The 23,689-nt window shown below is 33.3% G+C and overlaps 1 protein-coding gene across 2 annotated transcripts in view; it reads left to right on the top strand.

Annotated features, from left to right (window-relative positions):
- NUDCD1 (NudC domain containing 1) overlaps positions 1–23,689 on the top strand; it is a 79,710-nt gene that overhangs the window by 34,987 nt on the left and 21,034 nt on the right. For both annotated transcript variants that reach the window (XM_008058633.1, XM_021712635.1), the window contains exons 5-8: positions 1,127–1,309; positions 3,633–3,837; positions 9,363–9,507; positions 14,332–14,457. In XM_008058633.1, coding sequence (XP_008056824.1) covers positions 1,127–1,309; positions 3,633–3,837; positions 9,363–9,507; positions 14,332–14,457 — 659 coding nt within the window. The remainder of the gene's footprint in view (positions 1–1,126; positions 1,310–3,632; positions 3,838–9,362; positions 9,508–14,331; positions 14,458–23,689) is intronic.

Genomic DNA, 23,689 nt, shown 5'->3' with positions numbered 1-23,689 from the left:
CAGGTGAGTGGCCAGCAAGTGAGTGAAGATTTACCTTTTTACATCTGCTCCCCATAGCTGACGTTACTGCCTGAGTTCCTCCTCCTGTCAGATCAGTGGCAACATAGAATCATATAGGAGCATGACCCTATTGTGAACTGTGTATGCGAGGGGCCTTGGTTGCATTCTTCTTCTGAGAATCTAATGTCTGATGACCTGAGGTGGAACTAAGGTGGTGATGCTATCACTGGGGAACAGCTGCAAATACAGATTAACATTAGCAGTGAGGTTTGACTGCACAGAGACCATAATAAATCAGTTGCTTGCGGACTCATATCAAAGCCTATCAGTGAGTGCACAATAAATGTAATGCACTTGAATCATCTTGAAACCATCTCCCTCTGTCCATGGAAAAATTGTCATGGGAAACTGGTCCCTAATGCCAAAACGGTTGGGAGCTGCTGGTCTACACTGCACCCTTTCCCTCATCCTCAATTTGTGACTTTTCTCAAAAGATGCATATCATATCCCTGCTAGAAGAGTAGCCAGGTTTTAGTCAAGGAGAGGTAGGTTCTTCGGAAGCTGATATTCAAAGTAAGACAGGCTTTCTGAAGGTCTATAGTACTACTGTATAATAGAAATTTCTACTGGAGATGGACATATTTTATATATGTGCCATTCACGATGATAGCTACTAGCCATGTGGCCATTGAGCAGTTAAAATGTGGCTAGTGTGACTGAGGAATTGAATTTAACTTAATTAAATAATCACTTGTGTCCAGTGGCTACTATATTGGGTAGAACAATTTAGAGCAGATTTCATTAGACCTAGTATTTTATAATAGAGATTTAGTTACAGAAAATTAGAGTATAACTTTTTTATCTTTATGAAAATACCCTTAATAGTGTGCTTTTTAATAGTGCATTTTAAATATGTAATTATTCCTGATTGATACAGTGGTAAGTAAAAAAAATTAAAAATTAAATTATTTAACATAATAAAAATTAATATTTAAATATCTTCAGAATATTTTTAAATTATTTTATTTTAAAGATATGAGATATAACAGAATATTTTTAGAAATTTTACAACAGAATATAGTTTTTATTTGTAATGTTTTTTCTAAAGTACTTTATTTTCTTACAGATAATCAAAAATATGAAATTATTAAGCGTGATGTTCTCCATGGAAAGTCAGTGCCAAATTATGCTGCTATTGAACCTGATGGAAATGGTCTAATGATTGTCTCCTACAAGTCTTTCAAATTTATTCAGGCTAGTCCAGATCTTGAAGAAAATATGAATAAAGACATGTCAGAGGAAATCAAAGGTAATTTTACTTTTAATCTTCATAGAGCTCATGTATATTTATGTAAATACATATTTATGTCTGTTTTGTTTCTCAGGTTATGGGTTCTAGCAGGGCAAGATAAATTTTTTAAAATTTAAAATTTTTTAAATTTTCTTTTGTATTTCCCAGAAGAGTCTTTTGTGAAATATACCATCTAAATAGTGCCAACTGGTTTAATTTAATGATTTTATTATTACCAAAAATCTTTTTAAAAAATCTTTTAAAAAATTAGTTTACTTGGTTAGATGTTTAGTAAATGCTTATTAAATAAATAAATAATATGTATTTGCTGTTGGTATTTGAGAAGCCAGTATGACTAGTATTGAAGTTAATCTTTTAAAATAAAATAAATTAATGTACATGTTCTTTTTATACTAAACTAAAAGAAAGTTCCTTGAGGACAGAATCACTAAGGTTTTTCAGTGTTGAATGATTGAAAGTCATGTTTCAGAATGAAAGAATTAACAAGATCTTTCAGAAGAGACTTATATTTGTATGTAAAGAGTACATATTTTTTAAAGCTATTTGAAAAACATCCATTTCTAATCATTTCTGTTCATATTTCTGATATTTATAGCCAGTGAATAGTATATTTTACTTAACAGAGCTTATTGCAATATTTAACAACTATACTTATTGTTCTTTAAATCTACCTCTTTTGTTAAAAAAACTATCTAAAATAAAAATCAGTTTTACTATTTTATATTTACTATTTAATATTTTTATATATTTTTTTAAAATGAGTTATTTGAAAATATTAATGTAATAAATATTTGAAAAATATTTTATTTAGATTTATAAATATATGCATCTCTAAATGCAAAATAATTTTGTGCTCAGTGGCCTTTTTTTAGCCTTAGTTTTGTCATATGTGATTTGTTTTATTGTTAGATTACCTCAAAGATCCCTTTCCAAGCAAATTTCACTGTTTTATCTTAATTATAATGTAAAACTTTAGTCCTAAAGTTTAGCCAAATAGTTATTCGCATCCCAAGGCCTTTAGACCTCCTTTGGTGAGTAATTTTGAAGGAATGAATGAATGCCTTAATCTTGAAACCGGTCTGCTTAGCTAGCTAGGACCATGTAGTTCCAAGACAGATTGCAGCCTAAACGGGAACAACATGTATTTAAATCGCATGTTGTAGTTGTTTTTTATGGCATCTCATGTTATATCTTGAATTCCTCCTAGATTTATTATTTATTATGTCATAAGATTTTCAGTAGTAAAGGAAAAGTGTTGTAGTTTTTAAAAATTCTGGATAGGACTTTGGGAGACCAAGGCCAGAGGATTGTCTGAGCCTACAGGTTCATGACCAGCCTGGGCAGCATGGTGAGACCTCCTCTCTACAATAAATCAAAGAATAAGCCGGGTGTGGTAGTGTTCGCCTGTAGTTCTGGCTACTTGAAAGGCTGAGGCAGAAGGATCGCTGGAGCCCAGCAGGTCGATGCTGGGGTGACTGTGAACGTGCCACTGTACTCCAGCCTGGGCGATTGAGTGAGACTCCAGCTCAAAAAAAAGAAAAAAATATTCTGGATAGGCTGGTAATTAGCATGTTTGGCACACCTCTGAGTGTGTACACTGGTTTCATTTTCTGTAAACTTCAAGAAGATTGATATTGATGGTTGCCTATTTGATACTGTCACAATAAAATAAATAATAATATTTTCTTTTAAAGACCCAAAACAACTTCAAAGACATGGAATGACACCTAAAGCATCCAACAGTTGAGAACATTATTTAGATGTTTATATAATTTCGGTGAGGAGGGAATTAAAAACTTGACTTTCTCTTTAATATACTTTCATGGTCTTTAATTTTTTCTAAAGATACATATGATTTTATAGACTCTTCCCATCACTATTGTCGGGCAGAAGTTATTCATTGAGTGATTATTGTGTATAAGCTGCTTTTGTGGATGACATAGTTTTTATTTTGAACTAGGACTCCATGATGTGTGTATGCATGTTTAAATTTAAAAGAAAGAGGGAGAAGGAGGGGAGGGATACAGGGAAGCACAATAGGAAGGAAAGGATTACTGCCATTAGCATTTTATGAGCTCTTTTCTTCTGAAGCATAAGGTAAGCCTGGAGGAGGAAATGTCAAGTAAAATTGCTACAAATCATTAAGTGAAAATTCCTCAAAGAGTTCTCTGTGTGTTTGTTTATAATATTTTGTGAGACGATTACTAGAAAATATGTTAAAACTCTTTAGATAGGTTTTTCTTTAATATTCTGGTCTCTAATTTTGCATGTTGTAGTCTCTGATTTTTTATTATATAATGTGTTTTTCTTTTCTCAATAGAACCTCTTTATTACTGGCAACAGACTGAAGATGACTTGACGGTAACAATACAGCTTCCAAAAGACAGTACTAAGGAGGATATCCAAGTATGGTTTTTGCCTGATCACATCAGCATTGTGCTGAGGGATCACCAGATTTTAGAAGGAAAGCTCTATTCATCTGTTGATCATGAATGCAGTACATGGATAATTAAAGAGAATAATAGGTATTTTTATAGTTTTATTTATACTTAACATTTTGGTTTTTTACTATTTTGCCTTCACAGTGGTTACATAAAAGGTAAATATAGTAGTTCTGTCTGTATTGCTAATTTTTTTCTTAAGATGGATTAAAACATAATTATTGCATCAAAGAGCATAATTGTAGTTGATATTAAAGGTAGGATAGTTACCACATGCAGTATATAATAATGCTTTTCATTACCAGCTTTGGGTACAATAATAATAAAAATAAAATGTTAGGTAAAAATGGTTATGTATTTTAAAATCTTTTAATAGAAATAGTTTTTTTCTATTAACTTTAGTTTACTGACTGATTAATATGTCCTCATTTTTAAAAATTTAGAATATATAAAGGATATATAGTGAGGAATGTCCCTCCAATGCAGGCCTGCCAGTCAACTGTTATCCTTCCATGCCCCACAGTCTTGTTAGTTTTCTTCCATGGGTATTTTGTATATATTCAAGCAGCATGTATATCTTTTCTTTTTTAAGAAAAACAGTTTTTTTGGCACATGCTATGTAGTTATATAACTGGCTTTTGTTCACTTTCAACAATAAATCTTGGAGATCTTTCCATAATGAATATGTAACAATTTTTTAGTTCTTTTTTATGACTTCATAGTGTTTTACTCTATTAGCTACACCATTATTCTTAAAAATGATGCTATTGTTATACATTTAGGTTGTTTTCATTCTTCTGCTATGGTGAATAATTTCGTGTGTGTGTGTGTGTGTGTGTGTGTGTGTGTATTTCACATATGTGGCAACATATATAAAGGATATATTTCTACAAGTGGAACAATGAATATTTCTTTGAAAATTGTAGCACATACATATTTCTCTTATGTAAATTGTACATTTTCATTTCTTTTGTGAATTATGTGTTCAGGATACAAAACCATAAAGAAAATATAGGATAAATTGGACTTTTTCAAAACAAAAATTTTCTATATATAAAAATTGAATATTTTTCTTCTTTAAAGATCCCACTAAGAGAACAAAAGGGCAAGCCATGGACCGGAAAAAAAAATATTGACAATACTTATCTCAAGCAAAGGACTTGCATTCTCAGTAAGTCCTTCAAATTCATAATCAAATGTAAGGGAACCCTACAAATTCATAATAAAATGACAACGCAATTTTAAAATGATCAAATAATTTGAATAGATGCATCAGAATAGAAGATATATGAATAGTTAGTTAGCACATGAAAAAGTGATCATCGGCTGGGCATGGTGTCTCAAGCTTGTAATCCCAACACTTTGGGAGGCTGAGGTGAGAGGATTGCCTGAGCCCACGAGTTCAAGAACAGCTTGGGCAACTTGGCAAGACCTTGTTTCTACAATAATCCAAAAATTAGCCAGGCAAGGTAGCACATGCCTGTAGTTCTGGCTACTTGGAAGGCTGAGGTGGAAAAATCGCTGGAGCCCAGCTGATGGAGGCTGGGGTGGCCAAGAGTGTGCCACTGCACTCCAGCCTGGGCAACAGTGAGACACCAACTAAAAAAAAAAAAAAAGGTGATCATCATTAGTCATTAGGAAAATTAGAGCCAGAGTGAGACACTAATGTATGGTTAAAACTGAAAAGATAAATTTTGGCAAGGATGTGGGGCACCTGCAACTTGGGTACATCTAGTGAGAGTGTAAAATAATATAGCCACTTTGGCACTGTTGAGCAGTTCCTTACCAAGTTAAATATATACCTACTCTGAACCCAGCAACTCTACTATTTAATGTTTGCCCAAGAGAAATGAAAATATGTGTTAAAAAACAAAACAAAGCCAAACTAATTTGTAAAAACATTTATAGCAGCTTTCATATAAAAACTAAAAACTGAGAATGACTCTAATGTTCATGGAAAGGTGAATGGATAAATACATGTAACATATTCATACAATGGAGTGCTACACTGCAACAAAAAAGAAAGAACTGCTGATAGAGTAGCATAAATGAATAAAAAATTTGTGGTATGAAATAAACCATAGACAAAAATTACATACTGTATGATGTGGAGTTCTAGAACTGGCAAAACTCACCTGTGATGGTACAGATCAGAACAGTGATTACTTCTAGGGTGTAGGAGATTGATAGGCAAAGGATACATAGGAACTTCCTGCATGGTAGAAATATGTTAGTATCTTTGCTGGGTTACAAATATGTGCATTTTTCAAATTCAGTGAATTCTACACTTAAAAATCTGTGAGTTTTATTTATAAATCACACTTCAATAAAGGGAGTAAAAGTATGTATTTTAAAGAGGAAAACAAACTGTCTTATAAGACTCTAAAAATCCTGTCTCCACCGCCATGCCTTTTTGCAAATCTGTTGTTCCAGATACTTCACTCCCCAATCATTTGGATTAATAAAATTACTGTCAGTTATTATAGATCAAACCTTAGTAATTACTAAATTCAGTGACAGATTAATTAATAATATTAGGCTCTTATTTTTTTTTAATGGTCAAATTTGCTCAAAAAGTGTGTATTTGGTTGATTTAAAATACAACCTAAATCTTCTGACTTAAGTTAATGTAGATATTTTTACATGAAGTATAGTTCTTGTTTAGTAGCATATGATCTGTGAATCTTCTGTGAGTCTAAATCACAGAAGTCTCAGAAATATACAAAAGGTGCCAAAAAAAAGTATACACAGTTTAAGAAAGGAAAATACTTTATTAAAATTGTAATACTCTATATATACCGATAACAAAAGATAAATACAAGTCACATTTTATTTCTACAATTACAAGAGGTGCACATTGTTTGGTAGACTTCTGTGATGGGTGTGTAAACTGTTCCTACACTATAGCAGAAGAAACAGGACTTGCTGCTGTGTGAGGCCTTCTGGATCTTCCCTTTTGCACATCACACACAGTACCACATGTCTCAAACCTATCACAAATGCATGCAATTGCTAGGTGTGTTGGAGGTTCTGTTGCATACTCACACCCCCATTGTTGTACTTCCACAGCGTTCTCAGATTTCAATACCATGTCAAAATGGTCTTGCACTCCTCAAAATGGTCTTGCACTCCTCGAACAACAATCGTGCTTCTTCCATTTTATTTGACTGTCCTGCCTGTCACATGGTGATGCTAGCATTCGTTTGATTAATGCCATCTTTGCGGTGAATATCATATACATACACATAGCTACCGTAATTCAGTTCAACTTTGAAAAGTAATACATAGATCAAGTAATACATCTCTTTTATTTTAAATGTGTATTCATTTTTTCTGGTCTTTCTAGGTCAAAGAAAATTTGAAGTTTTAAAAGCGGGTATCTTAAATTCATTTTATTTATAGAGACATTGGTGACTTGGTTACACTTTTTAATATATCAAAAGCAATTATTTGAAAGTTTCTTTTAAAAATATGTCATATCTCCACATATTCTGTTTAATCATATTTATGTGTATGTGAGAGATTTATGGGTAGCATTTGTGAATCTGCTAACCAATTAGAACATTGTTAAATGTAAGACATCAAGCAGGTACCCAACTGAGGCCTAGAGGAATATTTTCAGCATTCATTATGTGAACATAGACCGGTGTTTTTCCATTAAATTTAAGGTGTTTGAATACTATGTTGTGTTTCAAAAGATAACTACAATGCAGTGTAGGTGTTATCTTGGGCTTAAGAACACATGATTTTCTGTACTTGATTAAATTTTTCATATCTCATTCAAATGGTTAATGTTCTCTCACATTGGAAAGATTTCCTAACTAGTCTGTAGTGAGTACATATGGCATTGTGTATTTCTTTTGCTTGGATAGTAGCATATGGTGCTAGTTTTCAAATATAGAAATGCAGTCATGGAAAAGGGGTTGTACTGACTAGGTGTGCATATTAATGATAGTTGGGAAATGCTTTATAACTCAGATTGTATGAACTCTTTCAAGCCTCTTATAGGTAGCAACTAAGAACATTATTTATCCTTTCTGGTCAGTGGGTAAAAATTCTTTAATAGTTATTTATATATATATTTTCAGAGAGTCAGAATAGTACAGCTGTGAAGAACATGGACTTGGATCCAGACTATTTTACTAGGTTGTGACCTTGCCAAGTTGCTTACCCTCTCAGTGCTTGTTTTTTCCTTGCTTGTAAAATGCAGATGATAATAGTACTTACAGAACTTTATTTGGTTGTGGGGAGCAATAACTGAGTTAAAACATGTAAAGTCTTAAGACAGCATCTGGCATATAGGTAAGTATAAGGTGTTGTCATTATTATTATCCTTCTTATCATCATCATTATCAAGATTAACCTTTTCTTTAGAAATATAGCTAAATGTGGACATTATTGATTAGGCTAGTAATTTTCAGTGCTAATGATAAGAACTCATTACATAAGAAAAATGTTATTTTGTATAGTCTCTTAAATAGTTTTCAGAATATTTTTAAATACTGTAATTCATGAGATGGGGATAATAACAGCCTTTAAAAAGAGTTGCTGATAAGTTTGCATTTCTACTTAGTAATAATTATTATAATAGTTATTTTATTGTATTGTGCAGTTGTATGCTTGCAATTGTGCTCCAGGGCATGGGTTAGTGCGGCGTACATGTAGTCGTGTTGGCATGTGAAAAAGGTCGCTTTGCTATGGCACAGCTACCACCACTCCACTTTTCTCTCTGTTAAGCAACGTCTGTTCCCAAAGTATCTTACTTGGACTTCCTTCCTATTCCAGAGGAACATGAGCCAACTTCCTTATTTTCCATGTCTGTAATCTGCCCTGACTCAGCTCAGTTTTCCTTTCTTGCTGCTTCCAGCCTTGATCTCAGGATTTCTGACAGGCCCTTTGTAATGCATTTGGAATTTTTGTTTAATGACTTAAATGTACAGAATTATACAGAATCAGATTTTAAATAAGTTAGAAAAAACATTGACATCTTTTTTCCTATATTGCCAAAGTTAAACTTTTTCCTAATTCCTATACTTCTTTTCAATTCTTTGAAATTTGTGCTATAAAAATTAAGATTTGCACTGACTTAACCTGCCTGATGTTTAGATTAATAATCGTGTATTGTGGCTGTTAGTTTGCAAAAACAAAGTTGATTATTGGTTCTAGACACAAAGAGAGCTCCTTTAGTTACAGTCCCTTTCCTGTTTGCTTACACGCTCATACCCGTGACCAACCCCTCCACCATTCCCCAAATGTCTCTTAGGTCTATTCTTCTTACATTCCCTCACTTAAGTTCAGTAACACACTCACTGCACACCTAGACTGCAGCAGTACTTTTTGGGAGGTCTCACTCATACCAGTCACACCTCTCTTTAAGCCAGTTGCTGTAACATTTCCAGTGGCACTTTCTTGTTTATTAAATCTAAGTTATTTACCCTTGGATAATAGGTTTTTCACCACATGCAAAACTAAAATAAACAAGATTGTTGGTAACACACCCTGCAGACACTAGAGAGTTCATCTCTATAGATGAATCTTCTATTTGTTATGGATTGTATAATTTGTAGACTTGCATAGTATAACATGACTTCTCTCATTTAAATTTCTAGCTTGGAGATTTCTTTGATCAAAAAGAATGAAGGACTGACATGGCCAGAGCTAGTAGTTGGTGATAAACAAGGGGAGCTTATAAAAGACTCAGCCCAGTGTGCTGCAATAGCTGAACGTTTGATGCATTTGACATCTGAAGAACTGGTAAGCAGTTGCAATAATAGTGTGACTTTTCAAAGACCCGAAAGTGTGTTATGTGAGGATATGCATGCTTTTCAAACATTATTTTCCTTTTCTTAATATAAAAGATACAAATCAGTTATTACTGACCTGACTGATGTTTGACTATGGCTTAAAGTTCTAATATTTATTTCCTATGCCATATAAATACGTACATATATATAAGTATATATTGTATAGGGAATGTATGTGAGTGCATGTATCTCTTCCTCTCTACATATAGTCTTCTTTAGAAGAATCTACTGACTAGTGCTAGTAGGAACAAAAATTATAATTTTACAATCTATTTGCTAATAATCTGCTCATTGTTGAAATTTTGAGGTGATCTTAGAATACCTCAAGTATATATGTATCATATATAGTACAGTTACTTTTGGCTTATAAAGTAATTTATTATAATGATGACAGTGACAACACAATACATATCAAGCGTGAGATTAAATATGTCCCCATTTTAATGACTTGTAAGACCATGTTAAGAATTAAAACAGGTCGGGCTTGGTGACTCAGCCTATAATCCCAGCACTTTGGGAGGCCGAGGTGAGTGGATTGCCTGAGCTGGCAGGTTCAAGACCCACCCCGGCAACTTGGCAAGACCTTGTGTCTACAATAAATAACAAAAAACTAGCTGGGCGTGGTAGCGCATACCTATAATTATGGCTACTTGGAAGGCTGAGGCGGAAGGATCACTGGAGCTGCAGTAGCCAGTAGTGTGCCACTGCACTCCAGTCTGGGTGACAGAGTGAGACTCTAACTCAAAAAAAAAAAAAAAAGAATTAAAACAAATACAGCAATATGTCAGAGTTTCAATTACATGTTCATTTCCAAAACTGTATCAGCATATGTTATATTACTGATTTATTTCCATCTTCAATTATAATGATGAACTAGGCTATATAAAGGATTATTAAGCTGCATCCTAAGGTAGAAAAGAAGAACAGAAGAATTAGAATATTGAAAGTAAATGTCTGTATCAAAAGGAAATATGATTAAAATAGGGAAACTAAATTTCATGATTGTCAACAGTGTTTGAAAATTTTAGGAATCTCTGGAACTCATATGTAGGATTACAAATCTTTGATTTTATAGCCCTGTTTATATTAAGCCATGCAGACTTCATTGCCTTATGTTCATTCATTCAACAAGTACTTACTGTGATAGGCCCTGAGGATATAATAATAGTATAGTAGTGCAGGCTTGTTTTGAGTTTGTAAATAATGGCTGTTAACTACTTTTTAAACTCGGTGTTTTCACATGACTATTGGTGTTTATGAGAAAGTTATTAATGACTGGGCACCAGTATGTTTGTTAAATTTTAAAAAGACAAGCATAGTATCTTGTCATCTGCAACTGAAGGCAGTTTTGTGTTTTTCAAATCTTTATACTTACCTTACTGAAGTGATTAGGACCACTAAGCCATTGTTACATAGAAATTATTAATAATATAAACAGACATTCTTGCCTTGTTTGTGATCTTTAGGGAGAGAATGACTTTTATCATTAAGTGGGATAGATTCTTTCCATCACATAAAGAAAATCTCCTTTTATTCCTAGTGTGGTGAGAGTTTTTATCATGAATGATCATAGAATTTTCTGCATTTGTGGGATAAATTCCGCTTAATTATGATGTATTATCCTTTTTACATATTGCTGTATTTGATTTGATTGGGTATTTTGTTTTGTTTTTTACTGTCTTTTGTTTAATTGTGGTGTCTAGGTAGTGATAACTTCATAAAATGATTAGGGAAGTGTTCCTTCTATTTCTGGACGAGATTGTATAGCAGTAGTGTTATATATTCTTTAAATGTTTGGTGAAATTTGTCAGCAAAACCATCTGGGTCTGGAGTTTTCTTTTTTTGGAAGACTTTTGAGTGTGAATTTAATTTCTTTAATAGATAGAAGACTATTTTGGGCATCTATTTCCATTGACTGTCTTTTTTTTTCTTTCCAGTTTTCAATTTCTTTATTTCTGTTACTGCATTTATTATTTTCTCCCTTTGCTTACCTGGAATTTATTTGGGTTTTTTTATTGTTATTTATTTTTGAAGGTGATAACTTAAGTAGTTGATTATTTTTACCTTTCCTTTTCTTTTCTTTTTTCAGAAAACAAGATTTATTGAGAGGACAGAAAAGCTCCCACAGTGGGAGGGGACCTGAAGGGATTCCCCTGACCTTTCTTTTCTAATGAAAGTGTTTAAATGCTGCACACTTCCTTCTAAACACTACTTTAACTGCATTCTTTACATTTTCAGTCTACTTTCTTAATCCCATTAGGGACTTATTTGAGATGATGGCTGGGTTTCAGTCTTTTTTTCCTGGCTGATGTATTCCTTGTTTGTTTTTACTCCTAAGACAAAACTTTTCATTTATTTTAACTGAAAGCTTAGGATACCAGGATTTCTCTTTCTGGGTGGACCCTGAACTCTAAGCACTTTGATAATACCCAGAATCTAGTTCTTTGACCCCTTATTTGCTGCTTTTCATTTGTCTTTTTATTTTTTATTTTATTTATTTATTTACTTATTTATTTATTAATTTGAGTTGGCGTCTCACTCTGTTGCCCAGACTGGAGTGCAGTGGCTGCTCCTGGTCACCGCAGCCTCGACCTGCTGGGTTCCGGCGATCCTTCCGCCTCAGCCTTCCAAGTAGCTGGAATTACAGGCATGCGCTACCATGCCCAGCTGATTTTTTGATTTATTGTAGAGATGAGGTCTCACTGCCCAGGCGGGTCTCGAACCCGCGGGCTCAGGCAATCCACTCACCTCAGCCTCCCAAAGGCATGGGATTACAGGCTGAGCCACTGAGCCCGGCTCATTTGTCTTTTTAAATCCAGGTTGGAAATCAGTAAATGGACCTTGGAAATCAACATAGTGTATTCAACTCTGCAATTTTCTTTTCTCTGTAGTCGTCTTGTCTGTTAAGTGCTGGCTGCCTTGATAGTCCTGAACTTTTCATTTTTCCTATCCTCTAATATATGGATAATTGGAAGGAGATGGGAAGGAGAAATGTGGAGGGTGACTTCTGTAGTCTGTTGGACACAAATATCTCCTTGAGTCACTGTGATAGAATGGTGGAGATTGCTGGAAGTACCTTTACAGCCAGCCACAGCAACCATAATTGTTCCCACTGATACTTAGCCTGGAGCCATTACCCACAGCTAGGTGGTTCCATATCCCAAATGGGATATGGACAGATTCTATAGAACTTCCCAGCTATTTAGTTTCAGACAGACTCCCTTAGTCATTTTATTAAATCCTCAATAACATGAGAATTAACATAACTGTGTTTTGGTAAACTAGGCGTGTGCACATTTGGTCAGTTGTAGAATTGTATTTCTCATATATGCAAGTATATGTAGTTTATTGCTTAATTATTGTGATTCTGTTACTCTGTGATGAATATAAGACCAGACAGCGATCCTGTCATTTAAGCAAGGGAACATTTTAAGATTACTTCTATGATTTTATTTATGTCTGCTTTCGGCTTATTACTGTCAATACTTCTGTGTTTTTGTTTGAATAGATATGTGTATGTGTGTGTATGTAGTGGTTGTTCTAGAGTTTACAGTATATATTTTTTACTTATAACCATTAAAAAAATAATATAGCACTTTACTTATAATTTAAGAATTTTATAGTATATCTCCATTCCTCCATCCTTTGGATATATTGTCTTACATTTTGTATACTCCTTGTTATGAATTTTATAATACATTATTTTATCCATAGTCAGTTAATTCTCTTAAAGAGCTTAAAAATGTGGGGAAATAATCTTTCATTTACTCACATATTTGCCATTTTCTCTAGTCTACATTTCTTTGTGTTTATTCAGATTTACGTCTGATGTCATTTTTTTTCTGACTGAAAAACTTTCTTTAGCATTTCTACTAAGGTAGGGTTGCAGGTGATAAATTGTCTTAGCTTTTGTTTGTGAAAATATTTATCTTATTTTTCCTTTTTCACAGTTATTTTTACTATATAATTCAATGTCGACAGTTTTTTCTTACCTTTTCAGATCTTCAAATATACTTCATTGTATTCTGGCTTACATAGTTTCTAGTGAGACGTTAACTGTCTTTTGTATTTTTGTTTCTCTGCACATAATGTGTTTCTTTCTCCTCTGTCTGCTCTTAGAATTTTATTTTCTATTACTGCTTTTCAACAATTTTATTATAATATGACTTTCTGTGATTTTTGCCTTTAAAAAATGTTTGTTATGCTTGGGATTCTTGGACATTTTTTAATCTATATGATTATAGTTTTCATCAACTTTTTAAAAAATTTTGATCATTTTTCACAGCTTTTTTCCATTCTTCTTTCCCTCTTCCAATTGCCCATATGCTAGACCATTTGATGTTGTTCCACAGTTCACTGATTTCTCTGTTTTTATGTTTTGTCTTTGTGGTTCATGTTATGTATAGTCTCTTGTTTCTGCAATGTCTTATCAGCTGTCTAGTTCATCTGTTGTTTTTCATTTTAGATTTGTGTTTTCATAACTAGAAGTTCAGTTTGGTTCTTTCTTATTTCTTCTCCCCTCTCTCTCTATGTGTTCATGTTTTCCTTTACATCTTTGAGTATACACAGTATGTTCAGAATAGCTATTTTAATGTCTTTTTCTGCTGACTCCATTTTATTTCTGTTTCTGTTTTGATTATGTTTCCATTGGTCAGGGGTTTGATATTAGTCTGTAATTATTGCTGTAATTGTAACATGGATGAAGACATCTGTTCCTTTATTGCTGTTTGTTTGTTGGTTTTACTTATCTACTTATTTTATTTTCTGGTCTAAGAATCCAAATCCAGATAAAGAAAAACCTCCTTGTAATGCACAGGAGTTAGAAGAATGTGATATATTCTTTGAAGAGAGCTCCAGTTTATGCAGATTTGATGCCAAGACTTTAAAATCTACTCATGTGGTAAGTTCTTGATACTAATATTTCTTTTTTTTAGTGAGAAAGCAGGATTTATTGAGAAGATATAACAGCTTCCAGGGGAGAGGGGAATGGAAGGGGTTGCCTGATACTAATATTTCTAAATAAATAAATGAACTAAATAAAGAAATCTAAAATTTTATGAATAAATAAGCTCAGATGATAATTGAATGATCAAGTTTATGTTTTGCAAAGATTGGTAATTATTGAATGTATAAATCTCATCAGTTCATAAAGTATTTTCTTTCTGTATCACCACACTCAATAAAACAGTGTTGTATTGTTTTGGTGGGTATTGATACTTTCAACTGGCTTTTCTTCTGTGTAGATTTTTAATGTTCAGTCGTGACCCTGTAATGTATAATAAATTCGCATCTGCTTTTTTCATTTAACATTATGGATATAAGCAGTTCCTCATGTTACTTTAATTTCTGGTCTAATGGTTGATTTTACTTTGATTTTGGCCGTGTGTGTGTGTGTGTGTGTGTGTGTGTGTGTGTGTGTATGTATGTGTGTGTGTTTAGTGATTGTTCTACACATTACAATGTAACTTCTTTAATAACTTTTTAAAGCTGCATTGTGATTATGCTATTTTTAAAAATCCCTGTATCACATGAGGCCTTTTCTATATTCGGACATGTTTCTCGAATACAGAGTTACACTGATTTTTCACTTTATAGTCTCATTCACAATGTTTGCAAATATTGCCTGTTTCATTGCATCTTTACCTTCACTTTTTTATTTGATTTTTACCAATTGGTGTGTAACATACAGGATTTTGTTTTGATCTGTGTTTTATTTACTGTTAGCTGTTTCATGTATTAACTATTTCTTATTTGTGAAGATTTGTTTTCAGTTATTTGTCATTATTTCTTACTCATTTATATAAGCTGTTTAAATTTGGAAAGTTGTTTAAAGTTGTTTATGTGAGAACAGTTACTAGCAAATCAGTGGCTAATTTGGAGCTGTGCATGTAGAAATTAATTTAGTCTCATTACTAAAAATCAGAAGTGATGGGATTTAGGAGACTTGGTCCAAGCAAAAGCAACCAAGGAGATTGAGAACAATTTGACCCTTTGTTATTTTGTTTTTAGACCTTTTCCTATACCTTTCAGTCTCCCCGTTCTTACTCAATCGCTTTTAATTGAAGAGCTAACAGTGTCGTCAGATTGTCATATCCAATCTGAGTTCTGATCCAAAGCTCAGGTAATCAGAGCTGTTTCAATTTTCTAGAAATTTAGATTATCAAAGTTCTTTGAGTCTTTGCTATAGGGTTCAAAGGCTCTATTTTCAAGAAAAATCTTGGAAATTTCTGTCAAGTTTGGCCTGATGTTTCTTTGTCATGAGGAAGTTTGGGGGAAAGTATTTTAGAATTTATGGAACCAAAATTGAAAGCTTCATGGGAACTTGATTTACCAGATCTAAGTTCCAGTTTAACATCTTACTTGTCAAAAAAAAAATCTACCTCTTCCCTTCATTTACTATCCCTTTGTAGTCTTTATTTGGTACTTATACTAGCTTTTTAAAAAGTAATGGCTGGACATTAATTATTACTCAAAGAAGTTATAAAAATGAGCCTTTCTAGATTATACCTGTGTAGGAAAATGAAATGAAGTGGTATAGAACCAATGGCTAGGCAAAGGGCCATTGAAGCTATACCAAAATTAAGTACTTGCTCTTACAACTAATTTTTATCTCTGCACCGCTTTCTTCCTCACTACCCTATAATATCAGTAAGTTCGAAAAAGTGGGCAAATGAATGACACCTTGCTCACCACTGTATCCCCATCACCTATCAAGGGATCTGATTCATATTTGATGCTTAATAATTTTTTTAGATTGATCTCTTAGTGATGGTCATTAAAATAAAAAATGTATTAGGTTCATCTTAGATCTCAAGACATTTCCCTATACCTTTCAGTGCCCCCCTTCTTACTCAATCACTTCTAATTGAAGAGTTAACAGTGTTGTTGGTCAGATTGTCATATCCAATCTGAGTTCTGATCCAAAGCCAAGGTTATCAGAGTGATTTAGAATTTCTGGAAGTTTTACTTCCAAGATGTTATTTATTTCTGACATAGTTCCATAGATGGTTCCCTTAATTTTGAGTAAATGAGGGTCCTCACACCGCTACTCTTCTCTGTATTGCCTTGGGTTAAAGTTTAGAGAATTACTCTCAAGTGTGACTAATAAGAAGACTCTTGAATCTGACTAACTGAAGATTAGTTGTTCTTGTACTGAAAAATCTGGCCACTCTTCCTAAAGTTCTAGTTTTTGGAGCATAATTCCTAGGTACTGTTTTCTACCCAAGGGAAGACACCTGATCTTAGATGTCATACAATACTGTTATTTAAACTTAGCTTCTCTGAGAATTTCAGTTTGTCTTATTACTGCTCAGTAGTGTTGATCTATAGTTTAATGTTGGTGTCTGAAAGGCCCCCAATTAACAATCTCTCCATTTCCTGTGTTTGAGTATATTGCTTAAAACCAAAGAGTAAAAAAGGACCAAAATACAATTTTTATCACTGACAAATTACAGTACCAAAACCTAGTGCATCTATTTATTAAACTCTGGATTTTAACAGATTTAACCATAGTCACAGGCAATTTAAGTCAACTCTGGCTACCTATGGAAGAGCCATGAAGACCTCTTATTTTCTGACACCTCTTGCTCCTTAAAAAAGTGATATAACTGAGCAGAATATATCCAGATGTTTTTATATTCCAACCAGATGTCACTTGAATCATCAGGAGTTTATAAAAACTAGAATGTCATAGTAGTGGATTTTCTCAGTGTTGTAGATATAAACATCAAGAGTAGGCAAGTAGTATAATATAATAAACAGAGACAATCTTTCCAACTTTGAAGATACTATAGATCTGTATAACTTACTATATTTCATCCTCTTCATTTCACAGATGCATTAAACCAAGCTGAGGTAGAAAAGTTTGTATGAGATCAAAGACAAAGTCATTATTACAAAGTAGATCTGTTGGGCTTCCAGTATGCTTTGTCATACTTTTTCCTAAACACAAGGATTGTAAATTTCTGTTTGGAGATCCTAAGCCACTACAGCAGTCCCTACTTCTGAATAAAATGTGTTCCTAAGGAATCTGAATAAGAGTTCTGTGATAAACAGTTTCTAGCCTCAGAAAATTAAGAAATATACAAATGAACCGTTATTGTACTACAATAGTTTTTAGAGACAGTCTTTTTTTTGTTTGTTTAGAGACAGGGTCTCACTATGTTGTCCAGACTGGTCTTGAACTCCTGTCCTCAAGTGATCCTCCCACCTTGACCTTACACAGTGCTGGGATTATAGACATGCACCATTGCACCTGTCCTAGAGACAATATTTGATGAAACATTTCCAGCATTTTGTACATATTTTTAAACTTTTAAATCACAATTCAGGGTTTAATTGCTGGCTTAAGTTTAACTAGTGTATGATTAAAGCTAAAGTAATATTTGTTTCAGTTGGGTTAAATTTGAGACCAAAGTTTATTTTAATAATTGTAAGCACTTTGATTTTTTATTATTAGTCATTTTTATAAGTATTAACAAAAATACAATGAAGTAAAAATGCAGAAACATTTTAGTTGTGTATAAGTAGAATGGATCTGAACGGAACAGCTCCAACAGAGTAATACATCCATCTTCTTTCTTAAAGCAGATTGGTGTATTAGTATTTGTATTATGTAAAAGTCAATTTGTACCTGCTCAAATGTTACATGTTCAAAAATAGTTTCTTAGTGTACCCAAGAGGACACCAGTTGGCTTGTCTTTAGAGGAAGGGAATTAAGGAAGCTACGATATTTTGGATGTCTCAGTGGTACATCTACTTTAGGAACCAAACAAAACTTCTTTATGGACAATTTGTACTCTAAATCTTACTCTTTCTGCAGTGTTTACTTCAGGTTCTCTCTTCTTGATTCCATCTGTCATGACTTTGGACAATTTGAAATTACCTTACATGGAAAGGTTAGTGTCTGTCCTTATAGTTAAAAAAAATTACTGTAACAAAAAGGTCAGAACTCTATATTTTGAATGACAGATTTTCCAAATTGTTTCCCTAAAAGAAATGGATGTTAGGGTTAGAATTTGCCATTTGGAAAATAAAATGTTAGGTAAATATATGAAGCAGCAAAATAAATACCAGAACTGAATTAAAAAAGTAATAAGATATGTACAAAAAGTAATAAGATAATTTATACTGAGGTGTAAAGTTCAAATCAGAATTCAGATAGAGTTGAAGATGAATTGCTTTTACTTCTAAGACAAAAGGCATGTACTCTATAATATTAATTCTTTCAAGAAGATACTAAGGATAGGATCCTAAGTTGTAGAGCAGGGTAATGCATCTAAAAGTTATCAAAACCAGACTAGGCATGGTGGCTTATGCCCTATAATCCCAGCACTTTGGGAGGCCAAGGCAGGAGTATCACTTGAGGCCAGGACTTCAAGACCATCTTGGGCAACATAGCGAGACCTGGTCTCTACAAAAGACAAAAGAAAAAAAAAACAATTTAGCCAGGTATGGTGGTGTGCGTCTAATAGTCCTAACTATTCAAGAGGCTGAGATAAAAGGATTGCTTGAGCCCAGGAGTTCAGGACTACAGGGAACCATGATAGCACTACTCTACGCCAGCCTGGACTACACAGCTAGACCCTGTCTCCAAAAATAAATAAATAAAAAGAAAATATCTAATCCAGTGGTTAGATACTTTTGCATTCTTAAAGGTCAGAACCCCTTTACATCCTTAAGCTTTTTGGTGTACTTAATTTTTATATTTGGATTTGATCTATCAAAATTTATCATATTTGAAATTAAGAAATTTTAAAAATATTAATTAAAAAATAGCCCATCATTTGTTAATATAAATATTTTTAATGAAAATAAGGACATTTTCCAAAGCCAAAGTAAAAGAGAAATTCCGTGGTTTTACATATTTGCAGATCTCATTATTGTCTGCATTAATATAGTTGGGTTCTCATATCTGCCTTTCATTCAATCTGTTGCAAAATGATACTTTGGTTGAAATATATGAAGAAAATTCAGCTTCATATAAATATATAATTGGAAAAGAGGAGGCTATTTAAATAATGTTTTCAGATAATGGTGGATTTTTTTTCTTTGTTAGTATGCCAACATTTGACAAGTGTTATTTCTTCATGATAAGTTGCAGTGTGGAGTCTGAGACTGATCAATAAACTTTTCATACTCTGTCATGCTCAAATCTGTTGACTTTTCAGACACTTTGAATAAACGTTGTGTCTATGTACATCATTTGGAAATATTGGTTCTCATATATGCAGATTTTCATTATTCAAGATAAGCACACATAGAAATATTTGTTAATATACTATTGACCTCACTAGAATAGTGTTTAGGATAGGCAAGCTTTCATCTTCATGGTGATAAATACGTTTTCCAAAATTCTAAATTTTGTTCAAAAGATCAAATTTTATCATTGGCAGCAAATACAGTTCTTCTTGAAGTGACAGACTATCTTTATTTACTTTTGAGAAAATGTTTACCAAGTACCTTCTTCTGAATAGCAATAGTTTGTTGATGGCTCAAATGGTTTCCAGTTCTTTTCCTTGAGACAACCATGGTACCTTGGTGACAGCAATGTGTACTTCGCATTTAGTCATTTAGAATACTAAAAAGACATGTACTCAAGAGTCTAGGTTTAATAAAATTAAGCATTTTTACTTCTTTCTCAAGGACTTTCTCAAGGTGTCTTTCAGACCTCCACGCTAAAAACCCAACAAGATTCTGTACATCATGCTTTGAGAATGGCTCATCTAAAGCAGAGATTGTGTATATGTGCCTCATACACATTTATAATAACATAGCGCTGATTGTTAGAAAGTTACAGAAGGGCAGATATATAATAAGAACTGTGAAAGTTCTGAGATTTTTAACCTATTTGCAAACTAAGTTAGCCTGCAGCAGTTTAATGGATGTTGGCAAAAGACTCTTAGGATGGTAACATTTTACCTTGCATAGCAAACAGCATGGGCATCAGCATATCTATATCAGTTCTCCAAGTCTCCAATTCTCACTGGGTGAAACAGATGGGTCCAGATGTATCTCTACCTATCTCAACAGGTAGTATTACAAGAGAAGAAACTTGAGCTTAAGGGACCTGAATCTTTCATAATGATAGTTTAGCACGTCTGCCCTTGTCTCTGGTGGGAGACACTCTGTCTTCTACTGCTGTTCATTATGCGGACATTCTTGGAAAGGTAGTCCAGAATAAAAAGAAATCAGTGTCTCTGCTTGTAAAACATGGAGAAACTCAAGAAACTGATGGAGTGTTAACTTCCAACAGTATGAAAAGAAACAGTATATAAAGGTAATTAATATTTTTTCTTGGTAGGTTTCTTTGACACATAGAGAGTGGCTGATGTGAGTGATAGGTTTTTCTGCTCTGATAGTCTAATAACTAAAAGAAACTTTTACTGTAAAGACTTTTGTTGCAATAATCATTGCTATTTATAATACCATACTAGTGTATAGTATACATGAGAGAGTGTGTATGTGTGTGTGTGTGTGTGTGTGTGTGTATTATACTTGCTCCACTCTTGAATGTGACAATTATATAGAGTCAGTTAATATTTTATTCTTAGCAAAGGGGTCAGCAAACTAGCTCATAGTCAAATCTGGCCTATTGCTGAATTTTGTAAATAAAGTTTTATTGGAACAGAGTCTTTCCCATTCTTTTACATATTGTCCATGACTGCTTTTATGCTCTCAGCAGGGTTGAGTTACAACAGAGACCAGATAGTGTGCAAAGACTAAAATAGTTACTATTGCATGTTTACAGAAAAAGATTGCCAGCCCCTGCTTTTGCAGATCAGTTATAATGAGGCCAAAGGTCACATATATTGTACTTAAAGAAAATTTACTTGGCAATATAGATTTAGAAAAATAATTTTATTATGCCAATTTATATGAGTGTGAAAGCATCATTTCTTTTGTTAAAATTTTAATATAAATCTTTTTTTAAAAGGAGTACATTTTGCTTAAACAAGCATTAGTGGAAATCAAAATAAACATTATCAATGAATCGTTGTTTTTGTGTTTTATTTTATCTAGATCACATCCCCCACTTACTCCATCTCCCCTTGCCTTTTCTCGCCTGTCCCATATAACTGTCCTAAATTTTATACCTAATATTTCATTTTTAATATTTATTACTGATATGTTTAATAGCCCTTATAACATATACTCTCTAATGCTAGATTAATTCATGTTCTTTAACTCTGTATAAAATGGAATGATACTCTTGGATATTCTTCTATAACTTTTTTTCTCTAGTATTTGTGAGAGTCAACCACACCGTCATATAGCTGAGTTTCATTCATTATAACTCATAAAGTTTCCATCATGTGAATATATATAATTCATTCTACTATGGATTTTCCATTTTCCTGCTCTAGTTGTGCTACTATTCATGTTTTTGAAACTTATCTGGTAGTACTTTTGTAATTTTTATGTGCTTTTAATCATAGAGTAGATTCAATGTCATTTTAAAAATTAATATCACCATAAACATTTTATCTATTAGTTTATACTTTTTTTTCTTTTTAGAACATTTTTATCTTTGACAGTTTAATGATTATGGTACTTTATCATCCATTATAATGGTTAATCTGGATATTTAGAGATATCAGAACCTCCCAAGCATACCAAATTCCACAATGCTCATGTTCTTGTTATAGAATGATGTAGTAGAATTGGCACCTGTGCACATCCTCTGGTATACTTTAAAATCATTGCTAGATTGCTCAGAATACCATGTCAATGCTATATAAATTGTTGTTGAACTGTATTGTTTAGGGAATGATAACAAGAAAAAAAGTCTGTATATGCTTAGTACAGATGTGACCATCTACTTTTTTTAATAAATTTTTTTTAACTTAAAAAATTTTATTTGACATTCAGGGAGTATATTGCATAATGGTGAGATTTGGACTTCTAGTGAACCTGTCAGCTAGGAAGTAAGCATGGTGCACAATGAGTAGGTTTTTGTTTTTGTTTTTAACCCTTGTCACCGCCTTTCCTCCCTCTTATAAGTACCCAGTGTCTGTTGTTTCCATCCTTTATGGCTACGTATATCCAGTGTTTATCTCCCACTTATGAGAACATGCAGAATTTCCTTTTCTGTTACTATGTTAATTCATTTAGAATAATGGCTTCCAGATGCATCTGCATTGCTGCACAGGACATGATTTTGTCAAATGGCTTATTAAAAAGTCAAAAAAACAACAGATGCTGGTAGGGCTGCAGAGAAAAGAAAATGCTCATATACCATTGGTGAGACTGTAACTAGTTCAGCCCCTGTGGAAAGTAGTTTGGAGATCTCTCAAAGAACTAAAAATAAATTTATCATGCATTCCAAAAATCTCACTACTGTGTAAATACCCACAGGAGCATAAATCATGCTACCAAAAAGACACCTGCACTCATGTTTATTGCAGCACTATTCACAATAGCAAAATCATGGAACCACCCTACGTACGTACCTATCAATGGAGGACTGGATAAAGAAAATGTGGTACATTTACACCACTATGTAGCCATAAGAAAGATATGAGATAGTATCTCATTGTGGTTTTGATTTGCATTTCTCTAATGATTAATGATGTTGAACATTCTCTCATATGTTTGCTGACCACTGTGTGTCTTTTGAGAAGTGTCTGCTTACATCCTTTGCCCACTTTAATGGGGTTGTTTTTTTCCTGTTCATTTGTTTGAGTTCCCTATAGATTCTGATTATCAGTCTTTTGCTGGATGCATAATTTGCACATATTTTCTCTTACTCTGTAGGTTGTCTGTTCATTCTGTTGATAATTTTGTTTGCTGTGCAAGATGCTCTTTAGTGTCATTAGGTCCCACTTGTCAACTTTGGTTTTTGCTGCATTTGCTTTTGAGGACTTGGTGCCTACTCCAATGCCCAGAACAGTATTTCCTGAGCTTTTTCCTAGGATTTTTTAATAGTTTGAGGTCTTACACTAAGTCATTAATCCATCTTGAGTTAATTTTTGTACATTGAGATAGTAATAGATCAATGTACAAAAATTATTCTTCTGCATATAGTTATACAGTTTCCCCAGCACTATTTGTTAAGTAGGGTGTCCTTTCCCCAAGTTTATTTTTTTCAACTTTGTTAAAAGTTAGTTATAGGCAAAGGTCTTTATTTCTGG

This window comes from Carlito syrichta, unplaced genomic scaffold, assembly GCF_000164805.1.
Source record: "Carlito syrichta isolate Samal-C Ts95f unplaced genomic scaffold, Tarsius_syrichta-2.0.1 Scaffold303542, whole genome shotgun sequence".
NCBI lineage: Eukaryota > Metazoa > Chordata > Mammalia > Primates > Tarsiidae > Carlito > Carlito syrichta.
Note: the sequence above shows the minus strand (reverse complement) of the source record. Positions and strands in the feature narration are given on the sequence as shown.